The sequence below is a fragment of the Hippopotamus amphibius genome, chromosome 15, assembly GCF_030028045.1.
Source record: "Hippopotamus amphibius kiboko isolate mHipAmp2 chromosome 15, mHipAmp2.hap2, whole genome shotgun sequence".
In the NCBI taxonomy this organism is placed as follows: Eukaryota; Metazoa; Chordata; class Mammalia; order Artiodactyla; family Hippopotamidae; genus Hippopotamus; species Hippopotamus amphibius.
In genome coordinates, this window is record NC_080200.1 from 38,759,550 (window position 1) to 38,784,583 (window position 25,034).

The 25,034-nt window shown below is 40.5% G+C and overlaps 1 protein-coding gene and 1 long non-coding RNA gene across 3 annotated transcripts in view; one reads left to right on the forward strand and one right to left on the reverse strand.

The window, feature by feature from the left end:
- The first annotated feature begins 5,387 nt into the window (after positions 1–5,387).
- FYB1 (FYN binding protein 1) overlaps positions 5,388–25,034 on the forward strand; it is a 91,144-nt gene continuing 71,497 nt past the window's right edge. The window contains exon 1 of one of the 2 annotated variants that reach the window (XM_057709849.1): positions 5,388–6,560. In XM_057709849.1, the coding sequence (XP_057565832.1) occupies positions 5,426–6,560 (1,135 nt within the window). In that variant the 5' untranslated portion in view covers positions 5,388–5,425. The remainder of the gene's footprint in view (positions 6,561–25,034) is intronic. The other variant, XM_057709850.1, reaches the window with a different exon arrangement.
- LOC130837072 (uncharacterized) overlaps positions 20,100–25,034 on the reverse strand; it is a 51,023-nt gene continuing 46,088 nt past the window's right edge. Inside the window, exon 4 of the long non-coding RNA XR_009049249.1 lies at positions 20,100–20,152. This is a non-coding gene — a long non-coding RNA (uncharacterized LOC130837072). The remainder of the gene's footprint in view (positions 20,153–25,034) is intronic.

A 25,034-nucleotide genomic window follows, 5' to 3' on the forward strand; every position in this document is an offset into this window, starting at 1 on the left:
AGCTCCCAGTCAGTCGTGCAGTCCTGAGGGTAAACAACCAATACACTTACAACCATTCCGTACCCATACAACCATCCTATTCTTCTTTCAGTACAGTAGTCAATAAATTACATGAGGTATTCAACACTTTATTATAAAATAAGTTTTGTGTTAGATGATTTTGCCCAACTGTAGGCTAATGTCAGTGTTCTGAGCACATTTAAGGTAGGCTGAACTAAGCTATGATGCTTGGTAGGTGAGGTGAATTAAATGCATTTCCTACTTAGGATAGTTTCAGCTTATGATGGGTTTATTGGGATGTAACCCTATCATAAGAGGAGAAAGATCTACACAAATACATTAACAGATGGAAATAATAACAAATTGCTTCAAATAACTTTGGAAAAGAAATTTCAAGCAATTTGAGATGAAATGTTTGTTCTACTTAAAATATCTTAAACTCTGAGATTTTCTAGATTGTGGAAATACCACTTCTTAAGAATAAGCAGAAGCCTAATCTTTAATCATTAAAAGTTAAAGAGGTCCCGCAAACTAACGTAAAGTGTTAATAACAGGAGAAACTGGATGCAAAGTATCTGAGAACTCTTTGTACTATCTTCTGAAGTCTTCTGTAAATCTAAAACTGTTCTAAAATATAAAAAAATTAAGTCTATTTTTTAAAAACATTGTGCAAATAACATGCACTGATATGGATCAATTGTCAAGGGAAAAGAGCAGAATTAGTACTGAAAATATTTCAGCACTGAATTGCACAGGCACCAAGTAATCAGTGTGGCTGCTCATCACACGTCCAGCTGAGCTGGTGTGTAGCAACTTAGCATCAGTTCAGGAGAAAAGCAAGGTGCAAAGCAGGGGTTTCCATTTGTGCTAAAAGTAGGGACAGAAAGGATGTGTGTGTTTATTTATATATATTTGTATAGGCACAGCTTAGAAATATACATAAGAAACTGATAACAGTGGTTGACTGACTCTAGAGAGGAACTGGGTTAAGTTCACCATGTAATTTATTGTTTAAAGCAGGTCAATTTTGAGAGTAAAAGGGAACATTGTTAATAATTACCCTAGAACAATAGGCATAAACTCAGACTGTACTGGTAAGTCAGGATATATGATCCCCCTAGAACTGGGGTATGAGGGCTTGGAGGGTCAGGGCTTAGAGCACGCTTACTTTTCCCTCTATGATAAAATACATGGTTCTTATCTTCTTTTTAACTTTTTCAAAGTAAAAAGAATCCTAGAAAATGGAATGGATATTCAATCTACAATGAAATGGGAATGAGAGAATGTCAAACATTTTTTAATCCTTTTTGCCTTTCTATCATTATTATTAAGAAAGAAATCTAGCTATTATTGTTAAGATTAAGGGCAAATCTAGGTGTTGAAAATTTTATCTAATAAACTTAATAAGAGTGATAACACCTAAAAACCTCTGAGGCTAAGTAGTCAGTATAAGAGATTAAATAGTTGTAGAATGCAGGCTATTGATTTACCAGACATATCAGTAAACTCAGGTGCTGTTACTGCTTTTTCATTGTGTCCCATGTAGGAGCTTGTGGCTCTTTCCTTCCCTATCTTTCAACATACAGTTAAGTGTTTCAAAGTGGGAGTAAATTAAACATCATAGCTCTACTGTGTTATCCAGCAGTATGTTTATTTCCATCACATTGATTTAAAATTAGGACGTAACATTAATGATTGTAGCTTCAGAATTTGGTCACCTGGAGAAATAATGTTATGTGACTAATGAATTAGGAAAAAAAATCATTATGACAGACAATCCTTGGATGTATATTACATGCAATTCTTGACCTAAGAACTTTATATGCATTAATTCATTTAATCCTAGTTAAAAAATAAAAACCAGTGAGAAATGGGTACTGTTATTATTCTCATTTTATAGATAAAGAAAACTGAGTTTCAGAGAGGTTAAGTAACTTGCTCGGTCACACAGCTAATGAGTAGTAAAGTCAAGGTTGGAACCCAAGTCAGTTATTTCAGGGCCACTGCTGTTAACCATGACACTGTACTGCCTCCTGGTTTCAAGGTGGCATCTGGGACTTAAATTCCAAATTAACCACTTCCATATTTTCTAAACTAAAACCAGGGTGTGTAGTCTGACAATGTGTTAGTGTGGTTCATAAATTTCTCCCCCTTGAAATCCAAAATGTGAAGTTGCTGTGACTAAATAGGATATGACTTAATCCTTTGGTTTCTGTTTTGTCACCAATGCAGTGAGAGAGGTGCACTACATGATTTCTAAGGCTTCATTTGCTTTATAAAAATAGGAGACCCTCCCAGGTTCCAGGCACTCTTTAAAGTATCTTACAGATATTGATTTGTTTTATCTTCCTAAAAGCCCTATGACACGGCTTTATTATTCCCATAACAGAGGTGAGCAGACTGAGGCCCAGGGAGCTTACACACCTCGCCTTACTTTAAGCAACTAATCAGACTCAAAATCAGGCAGTCTGGCTCCCAAGTCTTTGTTCTTAACCACTCTGCTCTGCAGCCTCTTCTATTCTGGCCTAAATTGTAGATCTAGAATATAAATTACAAAATACAGAGTGAATCTAGAATCAAAGACTCTTCCCTAGAGACAGACTTTCTTCCAGGTAGGGAGCAAATTTTTGTATTGATACTTTTTTATGCATCTTGTGTTAAGGTTCAAAGTCCTCTACAGCTGTGATCTCCCAGGAGGCACAGGGCAGGACCCATCTTCACCTGTTCTTTCTGCCAGCATCCTCTCTGGTTCTGCTACCTTCCTGCCCGTGACCTTTGGGGATTACTTGAGGGTTTGAGAAAATCATGGGGATAAAAAAAATGGTCAAGGAACTGGCATAACAGTGTAAAGCAATAATACTCCAATAAAGAGCTGAAAAAAAAATGGTCAAGGGAGGTAAGGTAGAAAACAAGATATTTTCAGCAACTTGGATACAGGGTAGTAAATTAAAGGAGCAAAACCAAGCTGGAAATTGCTCCTTTCACCTCATTTTCACCTCCTGCCTAGATTCCTTACCCCCTGTCCTGAAAATACACCCACACTATTGTTCGTTATGGAGAGAAACTCTTGCTGAAGGCACCATTTCTTTTAGAATTATCATTCAGAGTATTCAGCTCAGTACCAACCTGAACAATGTCCCAAATATATTAGAACCCCGAGGGGTCTATACAAAGGGGAATGAGACAGTTTCTGGACTTTGGAGCCCTAGACAGACTTGAGTCTGCATCCCTGTCCTCACAGTTCCTGGCTGTGAGCCCTTAATTATGCTACTTAGCATTTCTAATAATGATAGTTTCCTTACATTGAGCCCAGGCTGAGGGCCAGGCAGGCACTTTACAATTTCCGTCTCTAATGCACAGGACAATTCAGGCAGATACGCGCTATTATCCCCATTGTATAGATTGTGCGACTGAGGCCCCACTAATGAACTAGGATTCCAACCAAGTTCCAATGCTCTTACCATGAGGTCCTCCTGCAGTTTCAGCCTCAATACTCTTCCCTGTGAAATGGAGTTAAATAATGCCAAACTCCAAAAGAATGGGATGGGGCTTGACAGATGAATGGATAAAGAAGATGTGGCACATATATACAATGGAATATTACTCAGCCACAAAAAGGAACGAAATTGAGTTATCTGTAGTGAGGTGGATGGACTTAAAGTCCGTCATACAGAGTGAAGTAAGTCAGAAAGAGAAAAACAATTACCGCATGCTAACGCATATACATGGAATCTAAAAAAAACGGTACTGATGAACCTAGTGGCAGGGCCAGACTAAAGACGCAGATGTAGAGAATAGATTTGAGGACACGGCAGGGAAGGGGAAGCAGAGACAAAGTGAGAGAGTAGTATCGACATACATACACTACCAAATGTAAAATAGATAGCTAGTGGGAAGCTGCTGCATAACACAGGGAGATCAACTCGATGCCTGGTGATGACCTAGAGAGGTGGGATAGGAAGGGTGGGAGGGAGAGTCAAGAGGGAGGGGATATGGGGACATATGTATAAACACAGCTGATTCACTTTGTTGTACAGCGGAAACTGGCACAACATTGTAAAGCAATTATACTCCAATAAAGATCTGAAGAAATAAAAAAAAAAAAGAATGACACGGGACGACATAGATAACGTGCCTGGTTCAGAATCAAGCACACGTGTTTACACAGTAAATGGTGGTTCTTATTATCAGAAAAGGAAGTAACACAGGGGCATGTAGCGGTGCCTGCAGTGCTGCATGAGTTAAGAGGAGAGAGCAATTCTTCCCGACCGGACAGGATCTGGTTTTGTGGTATTTGAGTGGGGCCTTGAGAGAGGAAATATACTCGGGTATGTGACAATGATAGGTGAGGGTGGGAAGTAAGAAAACGTTTTCTAGGTGAATTTTAAAGCAAAAAATGGAAACTGTCATGGCTACCTGTGATTTTTTTTTTCTATGTCTCAGATTTTCAAATATTCCTAAAACAACTGGACTGTCTGGCTTTTGAGAGAAAAAGCAAACGCACCATGAATTCTTCCAGGTTACATGAGATTACAGTCACAGAGAAAGGTGACTGCCCACCCCCTTTACAGGGTAATACCCTAATTCTGACAAGGGGGACAGAGACTGTAGCAGGCGATGAGCTGGAGAAACCAGCTTCTGGAAATGAGACTTTCCAGCCTGTCCCTGCTCCATCCTCATCACCTTCCCCACGTGCTCCAGACTACGCCTCCTGAAAATGAGTGCACTCTGCCTGCTAGTCTGGCTCCTGTTGAATCATTTATACTAAATATGTATCAATAAGTAGAAAAGGCTCATTTATTGCTTATGTATAAAAATGAATGAGTTTTTCTGCCACATCTCTCTGTTAATAAACAGATGGACCTTAAATGTAGCTGGGGACAAGAACAGGCTTGCAAATCACAGAAATGTCAAACGTGGCCACACTGTATAAAGCATCCAACCCAAATTTACAGAAGAGCTTGCTTTCATTTTGTAAACGCAGTTTCTATTTAAGAGACAGCTGTAAAATATGGAAGAACTCATTTGTTAGTCACTTTCATATTTTTTCAATTTCAACAAAACAGATAAATTCCAAGTTCAGAGTAAATCCAACAAGAGAGCTAGAGAAAGAGTGAGAGGAAAGGAGAAAGGGTAAGTTGTGACTTAAACAACAACAAAAAAAGTCAGTCAGTCTAAGACAACGAAAAAAAAAAAAAGTCTATGTATCATAGCCCTCCCCCTTCAAGAAACTCTCACAACTTATTTTGCCATAGAGGAAGATAAATGTTACAATATCTCACGAACCAATCAGCAACGCTGCAGGCCTCAAACCAGGAAACCCTTTAAAGTGTAGTATTTTAAATTGTGCAAGTGAGACTTCAGGCTCTCAGCGAGTTTTTGTTCCCTGTGCTTGCAGGATGGGAAAGCAGATGTGAAGTCCCTCATGGCAAAGTTTAACACCGGGGGCAACCCCATGGAGGAGGTCTCTATCAACAGCCGGCCCTTCAAGGTCCCGGGCCAAAACTCCCCTTCAGGAGTACAGGCCAAAAAGAACTTATTCAACAACCAAGGAAATGCCAGCCCTCCTGCAGGACCGAGTAACGTGCCCAAGTTTGGGTCCCCAAAGCCACCTCTGGGGCTGAAACCTTCTTCTGAGGAAAAGCCTGACAAGGAGCCCAAACCCCCGTTTCTAAAGCCGACTGGAGTGAACCCCAGGTTTGGACCACAGGCTAACTCAGCCACCAGAGACCTCGAGGTGAAACCAGGATTTCCAAAACCTGCAGGCCCCAAGCCCATCAACTTGCCCAAAGAAGATTCCAAACCTGCGTTTCCCCGGCCTCCTGGGAATAAGCCTGCACTTCACAGTGTAAACCAAGACCATGACGTAAAGCCACCAGGCCCCAAGCCGGGGTCAAATCCTCCAGCCCAGGAAAGCGAACCAAAGCACGTCTTCCCAAAGCTGGCTGGGGCTAAAGGCAGGTTTATGTCACCCTCACAAGATCAGGACCCCAAGCCCCTCTTCCCCAAACCTGTCTTCGGCCAGAAGCCATCCCTAAATACAGAGGACACCCAGGAAGATGAAAGTCCCACCAAGACTGCGGCTCCACAGAGAGGCCCCCCGGCCCCTCTGGGAGCCAAGGCCAAACCCGGTCCTTTGAAACCACCCAGGGAAGACCTGGAGAATAAAGAGCCTGGAGGGGAGACGTCCAGTTCTCCTTTTCCTGGAGTGGTTCTAAAACCTGCTGCAGGCAGGGGGCCCCCAGGCCTCTCCAGAAATGCTGAAGAGAAGAAAGACGATAGGAAGATAGATGCTGCTAAGACTGTCTTCCTGGGCAAAACGAATCAGGAAGAGTCAGCCTCTGGGACTCCTCCTGCCAAGTTCCCGAAGGCACCTTCAAAGCTGACAGGGACAGGGCCCTGGGGCCAAAGTCAAGAAAAGGAAAAGGAGGACAAGAGCTCAGCCACCCCCAAGCGGAAACCCCTACCCCCCTTGTTTACCCTGGGCCCCCCTCCACAGAAACCCAGCAGACCACCCCACGTGGACCTGACGAAATTCCGAAAAGCGGCTTCTGGAAGCAGTGAGTTCTTTTCTCTTTTGCTCTTTCACATGTTTTGTTTCCCAGCAGAGGGTGTTCTAGGTTCTGGGGAAAGATCTGTAATAAGGAATGATTCCATCACCGGTCCTCCTGTGTGTACGAGGACTTGTGTTTGGCATGTTTTTCCTCTGGTGTGGGAGGTCTGAGAAGGTTGCAATCCTTAGTTCTATGTCAGCATTCAGTGAGGAAGTGCCTTGGGGGCTGGCTTGGGGCGGCAGGGCCGGGGAGAGATACATCCATTTGATTGCTAAGTGGTTTTGTTTAATGATAACCATTTCATTGACTTCCTTTGTTGGGTTTCATTTCTGTTGTGTGAGACTGAGGTGTGTGAACACACCTGCAAACACAAAGGAGTTGGATAGAAGGTGAGCAAACCTCTAAGTCAGGGGTGGATGCCTAGGGGACATTTGATTGTCAGGGCTGGGGGGTGTTACTGGCATCTAGTAGGTGGAGGCCAGGGTGTTACTGGCATCTAGTAGGTGGAGGCCAGGGATATTGCTAAACATCCTACAATGCACAGGACAGCCCCTCCCAACAAAGAACCATCCAGTCCAAAATGTCAATAGTACAGAGGTTGAGAAACCCTTTTTCGAATGATTTGAAATGTCCACAAATTTATCATATGTCTCCTAAGCCCAGTATCCAAATAAGAGATGCACAGAACTCTTGTGAAATGGCATGTACTGTTTTATATTTTAGCTGTTTTCTTTTTCTCAGTCGGTATAAAGTTTTCTGAATGTTTCTGATTCATGAAGTGTACGTAACTTGGATAATAAGCCAGACAAAGGGATACGCTATTTTCCTTCTGGGTGAACAGTTTAATGTTCTACCTGAGATGTTACCATCACACTATGGCCCAGGCTAAAAGTTGATCCTGAATGACTTGGGAAAGATTTGTAACCCTCGTCGTGATGAAAGAAGCTCACTTACGCGTGCAGTGATTAATATTTTAGGCAAATAATGTGCAACTGTTGTTTATCAGGAGAAAGGAAAAAGGATACTTACGAGTGACCGCACCACTACTAGATATATTTTTTACTTACAAAGGTATGATCTAATTAAAGCAGTTCTGGGTGTGAAGGTAGATCACATCTATTTTGGGTCTGTAGCAGCCTCTCACAATATGTCATCTTCCTGAGATCAATATTCTTGGTGTCAACCAACAGATTAGGCACTAAATCCCCCTTTAATCGGTCACATAGAAAGCAAGTTTGGAATGACCCCATGATCATCTGTCTTCTAGAAAGAGTCAGCTTTGTTACACTCGTTGTGTCCTCATTTGTCACCTTCTCATTTTAATACTGGCCCATAACTCAAAAATGTTATTTTCCTGAAACCTTTTAAAAGACCTTTTCTTAATTCCCTATCTCAGTTCTCTGTGCCTCAGGTAAAAAATTAACTCTCATAACCTCCATTTTATGGCTCTGACTTCATGCCAAGGAAACTGTCCTGATGTGAAGCGGAAATCCTTGAGGGTTCTCTTCCACATCCTCCATCTTTATTTCCACTCCACTATCTGGTTTGAGTGGTGGTACCCAGATGTCTGCTGTTGCGCTATTGAAATGCCGGTGAAGTCTTCTTTTGGCTCTGCAGTCCTGGCAAGGCCAGCCTTGAGCTGATTTTCGGTGCAAAGGAGACCCAGGCAAAATTGCTTAGGAAGCCAAGTTGATCCTTGCCCTCTTTTTCCTCCTCCTTGCAACCCTGTCCACATCCTGACATGCCTCCCCACGGCTCAGGTCCCTCATGACACAGCTTAGATTCTAAATCCTCTCATCAGTGTACCCCAGCTCCACCCTCTCATCCCTCGATACATATTATGCTTCAAAATGGACCCTGTTCCCTCCTCATCCGCTTCTTCCGCAAATCAAAACTCAGTCTTCTCAATTTGAACTGACATCAGGGTGGTGTCAGGATAAAGCAATCTGATTCATAACTTTAAATTCTGAGTAACACCCCTTTACAGCATTCACATTCTTAAAGAAACATTTAAATTTTTAACTTATTTTTTAAATGGAAATTACATCTGGCTCAAAAACAGCAACTATAAAATGATATACAGTGAAAAGTACTTTTAGTCCATCTTGACCATTTGCTGGGTCTTCTCAGCCTCTGCTCCACAGAAGCCACTCTTCTTAATTTGTACATCTGTCCAAAATCTCTTTATGTTTACACAAGCAAATATAAATATAGATATTAATCCTGTTGCTTTTTGCTCAATAAGTAAAATACTATATGCAAGCTTTGATCCTTGCTTTTTAAAAATAAAAATAAAATTCCTATCTTTTCACATTTTTATAAGAGGCTACTGAGTATTCTTTAGAGCTGCATAATATTCAGGTAAATGGATGACTCACCTAATTGATTTAACAATTTGTATTGTTTCCAAACTTTTGCTCTTCAAAACAATGCTGCAGAAAATAACCTTGTATATGTGTCGCAAAATGAGCATTTACTTTCTGAACACAGAGAATTTCTTAATAGTCAGTTTTGCTGACTCCTAATCTCACCCTTGCTATTTCTCCTAAACTATACTAAGTAATTTAGCATTGCATTTAGGAAGCTTAAAAAACATACCAGAATTTGAACGTGTATAATTGTATTCAAATTAAATGAAGGTTCACCTAGTAACTCTGTAGGTTTTCAAGACTCTAGAACTTTTTTCTTAGTCTTCTCCCTGATTCCTTCCTTTCCAGGTTCACATCTAATTCCGTAAACCTCTTCCCTAGACTTGTTATGTATTAGATACCTGTTACTCCTGTTTATTCCTCCTAAGCAACCAATGAAATGGGAATTCTATGAGGAAACTAAAGCTCAGAGAGGTTAGGTAACGTGCCCAAGGCCATAATGTGACGAGGCAAAGACAGGGCTGGTCCTCCTGTCTCTCTGATTTCAGAGCCTGTGTCCCCCCTTGCCACCCTCCCTGCGAGGCACCCTCTCTTGAAACATAGGATATTATGAGCTAATAAACCAAGCATAAGTGAAACCCCAAAAATCTTCGTTCTTCTCCCTTTCTCTGTCCTTTGGTTGAAACACATCATTTTTTGTTTTACTGTAAATACCGCTATAAGCTCCATGTAGACAGAGACTAGTTTGTTTACCATTATTTATTTGGAGCATAGAAATAATATATTCTTGTCAGTTGCTTAGATTTGTCTTCCCACCAATTCTGTTTAATCAGAATTTAGTGTTCATACTCTCTATAGCTTAGCAATTACTTTTAACAAATCAGATAATCCCTGTCAATAGAATTGTATTCAATTGAATGAAGCTTCGATGCAAAACAAATATTATACAAAGGGGCCTATATTGTAAATCTATTCAGTTACTTACTTGTAACCATAAGCTTGAATATAATGTGTTACTTTTCTGAGCATGGAGCTAATAACATCTTTTCTCCAGAATCGTTTAAGGTAGAAAAGCCTAAACTTAAAAAACCCAAATATCAAAATGTTCTCTGAACTAACCTTTTCTCTGGTTCCTCTTGGTTCCTGGGCCAGTGGTGAAGGGCCTTCCTCCCAAGCATCAATGTGTGTGCCTCACTGCAAAATGTGAGTTATTAAGAACCCCTAGCTTGACTGTAGGTTTGCACGTAGGAGTTAGTAAAACCTGCTGGGAAACATTCAATCCAACCCTTTTTCTGGTCTTGTTCTTAAAACTAGAGAGAAACTAAGGTTCATCTTTCCATATGTTAGCTTTGAGAATGATCAGCTCAGCATCTTGACAACTGAGGGGGTAAGGCCATGGTCCCAGGGAGCAATAGCAAAGGGCTGGTGGTATGACTGGCCCCCTCCTTCTCTGCTGTGTGTCACTTTAACTAATATAGCCTACAACAATTTGGAACCAAAAGGTGCTTGGGCTATTTTTATCAGCAAGTCATTTGTTTCTGGAAGGTGCAAGATTTTCCATCAGCGACCCTGAAACTATCTCCTTTCTCTTCCCTTTTGTTCTCCCTTTACATGTACTCTCTTAAAATTACCTTATTAAATTATAAATTTTTAAAATGTTTGATAGCAGTGTTTATTGCTTCTAGTCGCTATAGAGGAAAGGGGTTCTATACTCAAACACATTTAAGAAGCTCGGAGTTGAGTGGATTCTTTACAGCAGGATTTCTACAAGCATTGCCTCTCTGCTTTGCACTTGAAATCTAAGAACAAGGTACCTGAAAAGTAGATTCCAGGACAGTTTTCTGAAACATCTCACAGACTGTGGTATTTCGGGACACTGAAAAGCTGAAGGTAAAGCTCTGTGGTGCCCAGATAATTGGAAGTGGTCCAGCTTCAGGCGGGACCAAGCTTCTCCCCTTGTCGTTCTTCTCTCTCATTTCCCAGGTGCCTGGTGTGTGCTTGTGGCTGGTGTGCGCTTTGTGGCTGGAGTTCACTCTTACATTGAGCTCCAGCCTGAGCGTGATCTACTTTACTCATCTTCTTCCATCCCTGGGAAAGCCATTTTCCATAAAATCTGTACGTCTTGCTTCTATTCCTGGTTGAAACTTCTGAGGAACCACTGACTATTAACTGGGCAGTTTACCTGGGTTTGACTCTAAAACAGAAATGCCTCTGAAAGAGCATCTTTCTCTCAACCACACACGTCCTCGGTCAAATCTTATGATCTTCCCGTTCTTGGTCTTTCCTCTCCAAGGTCTAAATGTTTCTTCTGCTCTTCTAAAATAAACCAGCTCCTCAGTCTAATCCCTGTTCTCTTGAATAAACTGTTCCCTGCTGTGTTATATCCCAACAGTATGTTTTGGGCATTTTTATCCAATGTTTTATCACCATTATAAGCAGTCTTCGTGACCTTTATTTTTATATTCTAGCATTTAATTTTACCGTGGAGAAGTCTGAGACCACCCTGAATCTCCCCCTTTGAAAATGAGTTGCTTTTTGGTCTGGATTCCCAAAGAAATCTCTGTCTTTAAGTTTAAAAACGTAGCCAAGACGTATCTGTGTCAGTCATTCTATCACCAGTATTTTCTGAGATGATATTCTGCTTAGCTCTCAGAGATTTTCTGTTCCACGTACCTAGAGGGCCTACCACTTCTTTTGATCTGGCTGATGGGTGACAAACGCATCTGCGCACACTCATCCAGTGTGATAATTTTTTCTTGCCCTCAGTGCTGCGATTTGAGTTCTCAGTATTGCTTTTAATCCACTCGTCTGCAAAATGAAGGTTAGCTGTGCTGGTCTTGAGGGCAGTCCTTGCTGGGGAACTAAATGCCGTTCCATTTGCTGACATCTTGTTCAGAGCCCTGTACCGGGGCAGGGCCAGCTGTGGCAGCTCATCCTCCCTCTGTCTCTGGGAAGATGCTGTTGTGGTTTTAGGGCTTTCATGCTATAGGTTTTGCCTTGACCTCCCCCAGGCTATTCACTCACCACTGGGTCCACTTCTCCAACCTGGCGTGTTTAGGGAACATCCACATATTTACCTAGAATCACTGTCTTCCCCTGTCTTGCTTCTGAGCCTGGGGAACAAGTGGGAAGTTTCACTTGCCTCCTGTGGCTCCAGACTCTTCTGTTGCTTCCCTTAGCCACTAATTTTTGAAGTATATCCAATGAAGTTATTTTTCTTTTCTCATGTGGTGGCCACTAGTGAGCTTAGGATAACGTGGGTCTTTTTTTCCTATTTTATTTGGGAATTGGAGGAAGGACACCTGTAAATCCCTCCCTCATTTTTTAATACCAACTAAATATTGCAGTTACAATCCAGGGGTCAGCAGTATTTCCAAAGGGACCATCAGTCCACCCCGTCACAAGCCAGGCAGCAAGGTGGCAGAGGGAGACTCACGTGACTTTCAGTGCCCCTGAGAGCCCTGTTTCACATCCTCTGGACTGTGCCCACTGGTCATGGACACTTGGATGACCGCTCGCTGTCCCCTCCCCAAGGCTCCTGTTCTGAGGACGCTTCAGAACACAATCAAGAAGGAGCGAGGGCGAGACCCAGCTGCCCGATGGGGGCTTCTCTCAGACTATTGATAGCATCTGACCTCCACTCACCGCAAACCCCTGAGAGTGGGCATATTTTAAGGCTTTAACAGCCAATCAGTTTATACTTAGACTAAGAGAGGATTCGAATACTGACTAGGAAGATGAGCCAGGAAAGGAAAGGACCACGGGGCTAACCCCTGGGGAAGGCAGATTCCCCCTCTTCGGCGCCACGGTCTCCACTGAAAAGTCCCCTTCACACATTGAGGTTCCTGGTTCCTTGCTGGGCGCTCAGTTTGGCCATCAAAATTCTTTCTTAACTGCCCAGGCATCAACTAGTCTTTTAATATTAGTTTTGACACAATAATCCATACTTATTATTTAACTTACAGGAAAAAGTTTCCTTCCAGTGATATTCACCACGCCTATAAGACGAACTGTTGCTTTTCTTAGTTATGAGAAGAGAAATTTCTGTAAAACCCAGTTTGGAGCAACATGCCATGATTTATCCTGATATAATAACTCTTCCTGTGATCAAGAGTCAGAAGCCGGTATATTTTTAAGCCACTTACAAAGGAAAATATGGAAATATTGACCAATCAACTGGCATTATATCAACATTTGTAACACGTGCTAGATCAAAGAAGCTATGGCCACTTGTGGCATAAGTGCATATTTTGTTTTACAATGGCTGATTCACCCTTAAATAAAGTATGAAATGTATATGAGATGATTTAATATATAACAAATTTGATCAACATTATTTAATTCTTAAAATAGGCATGCGAAGTTGTTAAGAAAGTAAATATTGAGTTCTCATCACAAGGAAAAACTTTTTTTCTATTTCTTTAATTCCTGTCTATATTTGGATGATGGGTGTCCATTAAACCTATTTTGGTAATGTTTTCATGCTATCCATAAGTTAAATTATTATGTTGGACTCAAACTTATACAGTACTGTATGTCAATTATATTTCAATAAAACTGGAAAAAAATAGGCATGCAGCCCATAGAGGCAAAAGCATTCAAATGAAATTGCAATTTACTTGAGGAAGGAAGAGGGTGAAAAAGAAAGTCACGTCTAAGAGTCAAAATACAAATACGTAAGAGTCTAGTAATCAAATACCTGAAAGCCTTTCCTGATTAACTTCCAATTGTGCTTACACGTAAAAATTTTTTTTAAAGAAAAACACTAGATAGGAAGATTGGGACAAATGTACATGTTAAAATTCAGTCCAGTTGCTGGGCAGGAGATGCCTCCCTTCATATCATCTGCTAAAATAATTTCCAATCCAAGCCAAATAAAATCTTTTTTTTAAAAGTATTGGAATTCCAGAATATTCATTTTGCCATCGAAGGCTGTTTTTGTCCCCTGATGACAGCTATTTCTGAATGTGATGAGTTCATATGCAAAAAGTACCTCTTTGTGCACACGTGTTTTATTGTTAAAACAAAAATGAATTAACTTTTATAACATAAGAATAATTCCAATTATTAGAAGAGCAAAAGTATGCCTCAGGAGCAGAAATCCAGTTACCTGATTTTACAAAAATATCTGGAAATTTTCTATCCTTTTAGAGTAAGCACAATCATGATAGTTGTGGCATGGCTCTAAAGCCCAGAGAAATATCTAGAACATTAGATTGTTTGTTGTTCCAATATATGAGAAATAAGGAAGAGAAAAAGTGCATATGCTGGAGAATTTAACCGCTATATTAACCACTAGTAAATACATAGACCAAGAAAACTATTTTGCTTCCATTTAAATTGCCACTAAAGAAAAAAGATTATACTTCATTTTGTCTGGCATAGCAAAGGCAGAAAAAATATCTAGAAGGACCAATAGCCATAGATACTATTAGGAAAAAGTAACTGAAGATGAGACATCTGGTTGTAGAAAAAAAAAATCTGAACAAAAACCCATGTGAGGTTTTTCTTTCCCCATAATAAGAACTTGCACTGTAGAATCAGTTGTTCGTACTTATTACAGAGGTCTGCATCTCTCTGCACCTGCACTCCTGCACACCACAGCAGCTCTCTCGGCCAGCGTGCTCCCGGCAGCTGGGCAGGTGTTTCTCCAGGGGTGGCAGGAGGTCCGTTGAGGTGAAGAGGGGCACGGGGAAGTTCTTGCCACATAACACCCATCACTCTCTTTTCTTGATTTTCTTATAATTCTTAGAGCAATAAGTTAGCTCATCTGATTTTCCACAGCAGCGTATGTGACAGGATTACTGCAACCAGGCAGCTAAAAATCTGTCCCCACAAAATGGCAAGGCAGATAAATACCACAGAGATCCAACGTGTGTGTAAGTATTTGTTCCCCTCATCTGGAATGAAAGTTGTTCAGCTGTTATTAGGTGGAGAAAGAAGCCTAGAATAACACCCAAAAGAGTCTGTCTTAGTGGTTTATTTTTAAATCCTGGAATAGTTGCTATTTCTCTTCCAAACTGTTACCTTAAAGACGTTGAGATACATAGTGTGTTCTCAGTTACTTAGGGTCCTGACTGTGGCTTCTCATTGCTCTCCCAGGCTTTAGCTTCTGGTTCATCTAGATTGGGTAAGAAAGCTACACATACACACACACACACACACACACACACACACACACACACACACACACATACACACAGACAACATATCCTTGACTTGCTTCTTGGCCATTTTTTTCAAAAGCTGTTTTATATGGAAGGAGGATAAGGCAAGTCTATAAAATACATTTCAGTCATTCACCTTACTCTAAATTAAAGAGAATGTTCTAGACCTGATATGAACAGTTTGATAAGCAGGAAATCTCACTCGTTAAGAGGCTGTCTTTGATTTCTGTGAAGCCTTGAGTTCCCAGTCCTCACGAGGAGAACTAGCTGTGCTCTGGCTGAGTGTCATGCAACCAGATGAGGTTTCTAGATCACTGTCTTCTGTTAGATTGCTATCTACCACTTAGGAACGCCTGCTTTCTCCACTGACTCTGAGTGACTCTCTAAGGGGCCTTCTGTTTGGGTGCACTATTACAAAGTGAAGGAGTAGCTTAGTCAGTGCAGCCTGCTATTACAAAAATACCATAGATTGGTGGTTTTGCAACAACAGAAATTTATTTCTCACAGTTCGGGAGGATGGAAAGTCCAAGATCAAGGCACCAACAGATTCAGTGTCTGGTGAGAGCCCATTTCCTGGTTTATAGATGGCTGTCTTCTCTCTGTGGCCTCACATGGCAGAAGGAGCTAAAAAGCTCTCTGGGGTCTCTTTTATAAGGGCATGAATCCTACTCACGAGGGCTCCATCCTTATGACCTAATTACCTCCCAGATATCATCACAGTAGGGATTAGGTTTCATGTACGTTTTGGAGGAACACAAACATTCCTGTACCACTCAAACTTGCAAGTGAGAGTCTACCACTCCCCCAGCCATCTGTCTCCCTCCTATTTTCTTGCTTTCTTCTTCATCCTCATCTTCTAAGCTATGATTCCTTTTCTAAAATCTTATGCTTTTCCATCCCTCCACACCATCACCGCAAATCTCTTTTCTTTTGGGACAATGAAGCCTGGGAGTAAAACCCACAGAAAACGCTGAGCTTGATAGAGGCATGAGGATCAAAGGGGTTGCTGAGTTCTGAACTACTAAGAAGACATGGCTAATTACATGTGTCAACATGATTTTGAAATGGAAAAGCTAAAGTAGGAAATAAAAAAAAAAAAACAGCTGCCAGCATACTCCTGAAAATCTGGGTAAAGTTCACTCCAAACGTGAGCCCATATTTCATGAACAAATTGAATAGTCCCCACAGAAGATCAATGAATAACGATGTGGCTTGAACGCTCAAGGTCATTTCTGGCTTTCAGCTCCTGCTTCTAACTTGGATCGGTTTAGCGATTGCCCCCCTGACCCTGTGCTGTACTGCAGTCACCCAAACTAGACCCAGCTCTTTTCTTTAACTTTCACTGCAAACCACTCACTGAAGGCATTTGTGTGCATAAGTGACAGACTTCGGTGAAGCTGTGTGGAGACGGGTTCACATTGCATTGAGGCTAGAAACGTAAAATGGAACACTGGCAACCACCATTCTTCAAAAGCAGCTGGGCATTTTGCAACTCAGCCTCCTGTCCTCTCCACTGTGACTCACCTTCTTTCTTTTCCTCACTTCTTTGACCCGCCCCCCCCCCAGTTGCAAAGAAAAATAACACTCTTTCTATTTTCTTGTTCAGAAAAGTTCATCTGTCTCTAACCCAAACCCTTGAACTCAGCTGGTGTCTTCTTTTGCACATAAGCAGGAGTTTCTTATTCAAAGCCGTTTCACCATCTCTTTTGAGAGTGGAAGGAGTTTGTGGGATGGGATGGCTGGGGTGGGGGGGGGCAGGGAGGTGGCAAAAGTGGTTTTATTTTATATTGTGATTAATAGCCATTTTATTACTAGAAACAAACTGCTGTTGAGTAGAATACATCCAGGAGAGTTTGGTCTATCCTTGTAGAAGTACAGGAACTGAATTGTTTCAAAATTGGTGTGAGAGTCAGGTTTTTTCATCCTTTTGTCTATTTTCAGTGCCTAATAACCAGAGATTCTTTAAAAAGAAGAGTGTTGGAGAGCAGTTTTCTTCTATCAGATCTAGGGTTTGCAAGTTTTCAGACTTTTGCCTGAATTAAAATATTACAAGGACAACCATGCAAACTAATGTCTCTTACATGTCTTCCTGATCATTGTGACACTAAATGGGTCCTAAAGAGAAAGATGCCCAAAACGGATAGAGGCTCTGACCAGCAAGGTGTACATCACATATTCAGAAGGAGCAAGAGAACCTCAAAACTGGGCCTTAGTCTTTCAAAGGTTCTCAAACTTTAAATTGCTTTAGGAATACCCCCAAAGTTTCTAGTTCAAGAAGCCTGAGATGGAACCCAGGAATCGGAATAGTTATCAACATCACCAAGTGGTTCTAATGCAAGGTGTTCCCAGACCACAGCTGAAAAATATCACCGTTTATGAGAACTATTACAGTGGGGGAGGGGGTAAAGGGGATGATGGGGAAAGGAAGGGTTTCTAAGCCAGAGGTATTTTCCTGAAAACAAAAGAAATGCTGTAACACTGAGACAGGATCTTAGAAGTCAGTGATTATATCAAGACATGGAAATGAGTGAGTGATCTGTTTAAGCAAACAGGGAGTATGCTAGGGTTGAGCTTAAAAATTTGCTTAGCTGGGGAAAGTGCGAAGGTGCTATTCAAATATCTAACATCTGGGCGGCTGGCACCAGAGTCCTGAAAATCTTTTTCTATATCAGGCATTAACCTGTTCGTTGATGGATTACAAAGCCCTCCAGAGGTTACTGAGGGGCATCTGGGACCCTCAGAGGGCTTCAGCTAGTTAGCCTGTTTTAAAAATTGGTGGTTAAATTGTGCACACCAGCTGGCTGGCTCACCCCAGTTCACCCTGCCCGTCAGCCTGGAAGCGTCTAGTTCCGCCCCCGCCCCCGGCCCCCCAGAACACCTGTAATCAAGGACTCTCACCGCTCTCTCCCTCTCTTTCCTTTCTTCCTTTTTTCTGTTCTCCATTCCCTTCTACTTTCATTTCTTTTCTCCCCTTCTGCCCTGTAGTGCTCTTCAGGTTAGCGCTGCAGTGCTGTTCACATGGCAAATGTAGCTACTATGCATCAAATTAAAAAACCATATTTAGCATGACTGGTGGCCCTCAAGGCAAAGGAAAAACAATGTAAGTGCTGAGATAAACAGACTTTGGAAACCTGAATAATTGTGTTATCCCTGTAAGAACGGCCGCGATATTTATGGAGGTCAGAACGACAGGGGAGCCCACAGTCCCACTCAGGGTGGCTGCACTTGTTCCCTTGGGAGATCTCCATGCTTGAAGATGGAGGATCCCCTGTATTGAAACTGACCAGGAGGACCAGAGGATGAGCAGAGTTAAAAGCACTGGGTTCTCTATGCTCTGAATCTCATCAGCGCCCAAGTGCAACAGTACTGGCCTAGTTACCCCACTACCTATATAGCTCAACACTTGGTAACAACATTCATCTTTTTCCTTAACAGTATTTAGTGTATTAAGTTACTAATCTTCAAAATAGTGCTATATGTTCACAGAGTACTTAAGCGAAATTATGCCAATGCAAAAGAAAGCTGGGCATTTGTCCTGAAATAAAGGGTGGATTTCCTTTGTAACGCTATTTAGTTGATGTTCAAGGCTATTCGAATTTGGAGAAAATCTCTCTCAAGTTCCGATGCTGCAGACAGATTCCTGCATTTGTGAGCCTAATGAGAAAAGGAGAGGGTGGATGTGGCATGGATAAAAACAGAGCTTTTTCTTCAAGCTTGTCACTGTATTTTTGTAAGCTGGAAACTTTCTTTCTAATCTTACTGTGAAGTTGATAGGCGAGCTTGCAGAAAGCACTGTGAACACTTATGATCTATGGGAAGTGAGATGTATTCTAAAGACAGTAGCGCTTTTTTCGTTTTGAAAAATGCAGGTGTTTACACAATTGTTTCTCATCAGGGAGAGTTCAGAGCAGTTGCTTTGTTGCTGGAGAGACTCGGGGTCTAGTACAAGCTCTGTTACTTACTGTGGGACCCCAAGGAGGGTTCTTAGCCTCTCCAAGCCTCAGTTTTCTTATCTATTAATGGAGATGAGAGATCAATTCTGTCATAGTTATTGTGAGGATGAAATGAAAATATATATAATGTACTTTTAAAGTTCCTGGTTTATCCTGAAGACTCAAATCATTAGCAGTAATTTAGTTACATTTATTAAAGGGGACACGGAAATAATGGTCATTGAAAAATAGATGAGTAATAGATGGCAGCCATCAGCAGTCGCCTCAGGCACCAATCAGTACCAGTAAGAACATCATCCAATTGTGGCAGACAAATCACATTTTATTTGGTTTCAGCACAACATACAAGATTTTCGTTATCACTTGGTCCTCTCTGAGACGCAGCATCACCTTACAACCCTCTTGCAGTTTTACTGTCTCTCTAGGTGTGAGTTCTCCTATTTGTTCACTCCAGAGTCCTCTTTCTTGGCGTTGGCTTTTCTTGAGTTTTTGGAGATGCTTTGTTTGTGCACAGGTTGGTAGTGGAGATTCAGTTAGACTGTTGGCTGTTTCCGTTCATGCAGCCGGCTTTGGGGGTGAGACAGAGTTCAGTGGAGCAAGGGAGTGGCTGAGTGCCAGGGCGCAGGGCCTGGATGGCTAGTCTTCACCAGGACACCCCCTCCCTCCTAGGCATTGCAGCCTCTGGAGCTCCTCTCCACTTCACCCACCCAAGAGCTCAGTAGTTGTTCCCACGATTTCTGGCTATACCTATACTGCCTCATTCCTTCCAAGTACTCCCCCAAAGCCCCTTCCTGCCCCCCGCAGTCTTTGTCTTTTGAGTGTAGAGCACTCTGGATGGGGTCCCACTCTTTCGTAGCCCCCTCTCTTGTGCTCTGTTTGGGCTTCTGTTTCTTCTTTCAGTAGATCGCTCTTCAAATCTGTTTTCTAGGGATTCCTCATGGCTTCTGGTCCATTGTGGATTTACTTTCTTGTTTTCCAGGATGTTTATAGTTTGTTTGTTTGTTTTCATTAATTATCTTTTCCTTCATTTTTAGAGATTTGGGGCTAGGAGAGCTTGCTATGGTGTGTAGTCAACCAGCCATCTTGACTGCGAACTTTTAATCATATATCTAAGGGGAAAACATTAGTAAGGCATTTAAATGTTTTAAAGCATCAACATCAGAAAAAGTACTTAATGGGCTATCTTGAATCAGCTAAAGTTTGGATTTACGCAATGTAAAAAACACTGAAAAATTCAACCATCCTCATGTATCGATAGTATGTATGTGTCAATGTAGAGTTTGCACCTGGTAATAATAAATGATAACCATCCTAAAGAAGATAATTGTTTATAAGGGGTTTTCACTTCTTGAATTATGTTACAAGGAAAACAATATTTACATATAAAGAGTACTCTTCCCTTTTTACAGGGATTTATGAGATCTAAAGAAAGCTTTGAGAAATGTGTTTGAGTGTATTAAAGGGACACATAATTCATTATTTGGAATTTTAAAAATTACATACTCTTCAAAAAAAGGATTTTTACTTAGATTCCAGGCTTAAGATATAAATACTAACAGCATATAAACTGGAACTAGGATTAACTAAAGCTGGGTCAAAATTGTTTTAACTTAAAGTGCTTTCCATTTAGTGGGGGAGGGGATAATATAAATTAATGTTGAAAGATGTCCATGGGATAGAGATTAATTAATCTTTGAGAAGTAAAATCAATATAATTTCTGTAAGATTTTATAGATCTGTAGGTCAGAATAGGTTATGCATCATCTCTAACTTTTAAATGACTACTGATTCAAAATGTATGTTCAGCAAGTATCTCTCTATAATACTATTAAAGAAATTTTAGGGCCAAGGGTGACCTTTCAAAAAATATATGCATTTACTGAAGAGACTTTTTTTTAAGTCACAGCAACAAACTGACGGAAGTTACTTCAGCATCTTGATTCAACAAAAAATGTTTAAGTAGAAGCCCAGCTTGCAATAGCAGTAGCACATTTGATAGCATACTCTGCAAATATGAAATGAATTTTTCCTTCAAATGGATTAATCACCCAATGTGAAAATTCTTTGGGAATTTTCTTGGAATTTTTTTGTAGTTTGTGAGTGAACAGAAAAAAAGAGAGATTTGAATTAATTATACTACCCAATAGTTTATTTTCACATTCAACTTTTCACATTAACCCATTTAACTTTTATTTTCAAATTTTCACCTTTTAGTAACTTGAAATAATTTAAACATGCAACAACATTGCTGAATTTATTAAGATAAGTATACCTCTTTGTAGAAGAAAACATCAAATTTTCTTTTGGTTAAAATACTTGAATTGTTTATTATCTTAACTTTTTATTATTGTGTTCCACATACATATGTATTCACCTCGAAACTTCAGCAACTAACTGCTTTAGATATTTTTATGACTATTATAATCACATTTTCTGATATGGTCACAAAATTAGCCTAGCAAATCAGTTTATAATACATTACTGTTTTTTCTAATAATTGAAAATTGGGTTTTCTTCTAAGTTCCTAAATAGGACTGGGTCTGCCATTAGGTGAAGTAAATTTTCATCATGTCAAAATATCTCACCTGACAACTATTACAAAAATTTCCTTTTACCCATCATATCTCAAGGCAGTGTTTCTCCCAGCATGATCTATGGACCATCTACATCAGAATGGGCTTAGGCACTTCACAAAACTTAAAGTCACTGCTTCCCCACAATTCTACCACCACCATAGACACCTTTCTGAATTAGATCTTCTGGCGTTGGGGCCAAAGTATCTCCAGTTTTTAGTAACTGCCCAGGAGATGCTTATACACATTGACAATAGAAAAAAAAATGAACTCAAATCAGCCCTTCTTGACTGGAAAATACTTTTTTGTGTGTTATTAAGTAAATAATAGCTTGTTTTGAGCAGTGTTAGAAACTCATTTCCCTTAGGGAAGCCCTGAATGGAATAGAAATGGAAAGGTAGAGATATCAAGGAAAAGGACAGCTGGTAAACCAGGCAGCTGGTCTGAACCATTCCACATAGCCTTGTCATAGATGCTGGGCTAGCCTGAAGTGCTACTAGAGCTGGCATTTGGCAGTTAACTTGTGTAGAATTGAAGGAGACTGCTGGATAACATTCATTCTCCCATCATGCTAGAAATTCCAGCCAATCTTCCTAAAAGAGCTGAGTGCTCTTAGGATAGGTCCAAACAGGTCAAATGCATAGATTATGCTTCACTTTGGTTGTGACTGAGGATACCTTGGCTATAATCACTTTCCTTTGTGGACAAGAGTTTGAGAGTACCTAAAAGGACAAACACGTACAAATAGGAGACATGGGGACCTTTGAAGACAATCTTTGTCATTCAGTTTTGCTTGGAGCCAGGCTTTTCTATACTTGTTTCCTTTTGCCTAAGAAGACAATTCTGCCCTGAACAACTTTTGAGGATAATGAAATTTTCCTGAAACACCTAAAAAAGTGATAAGAAGAACAAACAGGAAAGAAACAATAGCACAAAGGTATGTCAGACTGAGGTGCCAACTACTGTAGAGAAAGTGTTGAAAAGAAAGCCTTCTCTTACTCACTCCTCTACCTCCGGCTGGGTACTGTATTTTACCAAATATTTCACATGACCCACATAGTAAGTACTCTGACCTTCAAAGATCTTAAATTATGGCTCCGGATGAACCAGTTAGCAAGGGATGTGATGGTGCTAAAATAAGCTCACTTTCCCCACATTGTACCTGCATTGGTCATGGTAACCTAGTTAAAATGATGTACATGACCTGAGTGTCTTTGAATGCCTTCTATTTAATTAAAACTTGTTTTAAACAGAGATAGACCTCAGACCTAAATAAAAGCATCTGTTTTTATTGCTTAGAGCCACCTGCAGAGTGCCTCTGGGAGCTTCCTCAAATTTTAGTGAAATCAAGTGACAATGGTAGATAATATTTGACACCACACACACACACACACACACACACACACACACACATTAATGACATCTGTACATGCCACCTGCTCTCCATTCACACCAGCATTGTTTAATGGACAATAAGAAGGTAAATGAGAAGGACCTACTGTATAGCACAGGGAACTATACTCAATATTTTATAATAACGTATAAGGGAAAATAATCTGAAAAAAATAGATATATACTTAACGTATATCTGAATCATTGTGCTGAACTCCTGAAACTAATACAACATTGTAAATCAAGTATAATTCAATTTCAAATTGAGAGAAAAATGGTTAAACTGGTAAAGTTTATGTTATACATATTTTACCACAATAAATAAAACTTCAAATTAAAAAAAAAAAGATTAAAAACAAGATTTCTGACACATGCTCCTAAGTGTGTAAAACAGCTAGTAGCTAAATATTAAGTTTTTTGGCTACCCCTTTTTAAACAGGCAAAAATATCAAAATAAACTATTTTTAATGAGAGAATGATGCTATTTTAAATATTTTGTATGCTTTATTCATTATTAAAAGATCCAAAAAAGAATGTAAAAAAAGAAGAAGAAGAAGAAGAAGGTAAGTGAGGTTGCAGTGGAGAGAAAGGAATAAAAGCAGTAAAAGATGGGACCAGGGAGGTAGGCAGAGGTCAAACTTTATAGGCCATTTTAAAGAATTGGGACTTTTGCCTAAATATGAGGTGACCTGATTAGATTTGATGTTTGGGAAGGATTGTCCTAGGAGCAGTATGAAGAAGCAGGAGACTGTAGCAGTAATCCAGGCAGGAGCGTGGACTAGAGAGGTGGCCGTAGAGATGAAAAAAGAGAGTGAATCAGAGATATGTAGACTAGGAAATGATGGATTAACTACGTAAGAAGACCATGATCTTTATCTTGAACATGTTCAATTAGAGGAGTGTTTGAGACGTCACATTGGCAGATAATTACAAGGGTCTGGAGCTCATAGGAGCTTCAGTTCTCTCTACAATGTTGACGCCTCAGCATGCCTCTGGGGACCCAATGCTTTTCTGAGCATTTAAATTTCCACTTGTCCAATAGACTGTTTTCTAGATCTGTGCTATCCAATACAATAGCCACTAGCCACAGAGGGCTATTTAAATTTAATCAAATAAATTTAAAATTCTGTTCCTCAGTTGCACTAGCCACATTTTAAATGCTCAGCAGCCACCTGTGACTCATGGCTATGGGATAAGACAGCACAGATATGAAACATTTCCATCATCCCAGAACATTCTACTGAACAACACTCATCTGATGACCTCCTGGTGCCTCAGCTGCATCTCCAAAACTGAATTAATCTCACCAACAATATCACACCAGTTACAGGTTATGTGGCGCTAGTTATTTCTGCACCTAAACTCTTGTGTTCTGTGAGTACCATGCAAGCAAGAACCATGCCCTACTCATCCTCAAGTCTCCTCACACCCAGAAAAATGCCTTTGCATAACATGCTTGGCAAGCACTGGTTGAAGGAATGAGTAACTGAGCAAGACAGTATCTAAAATTCTGTCCCAAAAATATAGAGGAAAATAATCACTTATGTAATCTCTTAGATTTATACTGATGAGATAGCTCCTGAAATTTGGAAACATAGAATTATATAGCCTGGTTTATAAGAGAGCTTCAGTAAGAGGGTTTATTACACATAATTATAACATAAATTTAACTAGGGGCAGGAGAGGTAGAAAGTAGATGGTGTGTCCTCCCAAGTTGCCTTCTGTCTCTACTGCACTGAGGTTTTTTTTTTTTTTCATCAAAGAGAAGTTATGTGTGGTAGACCAGATGCCCTTGTACTGCACTGAGTTTTAACAAGACTGGCATTCAATTTTAACAAGACTACCACCATGTACCACTTAACAGAGAGAGCAGCATCAATATCATCTGTTGCTATAGCATCTCTGTTTCCATCCCTCAAGTGTTCTGCCCCTAAAAGGCCAGAATACCTGGCCAGATAACCATGGGTGTCCCGGCCACATAGTTCCTGGGACTGGTTAGTGTCACGAAAGGGATTTCCCCAAGAGC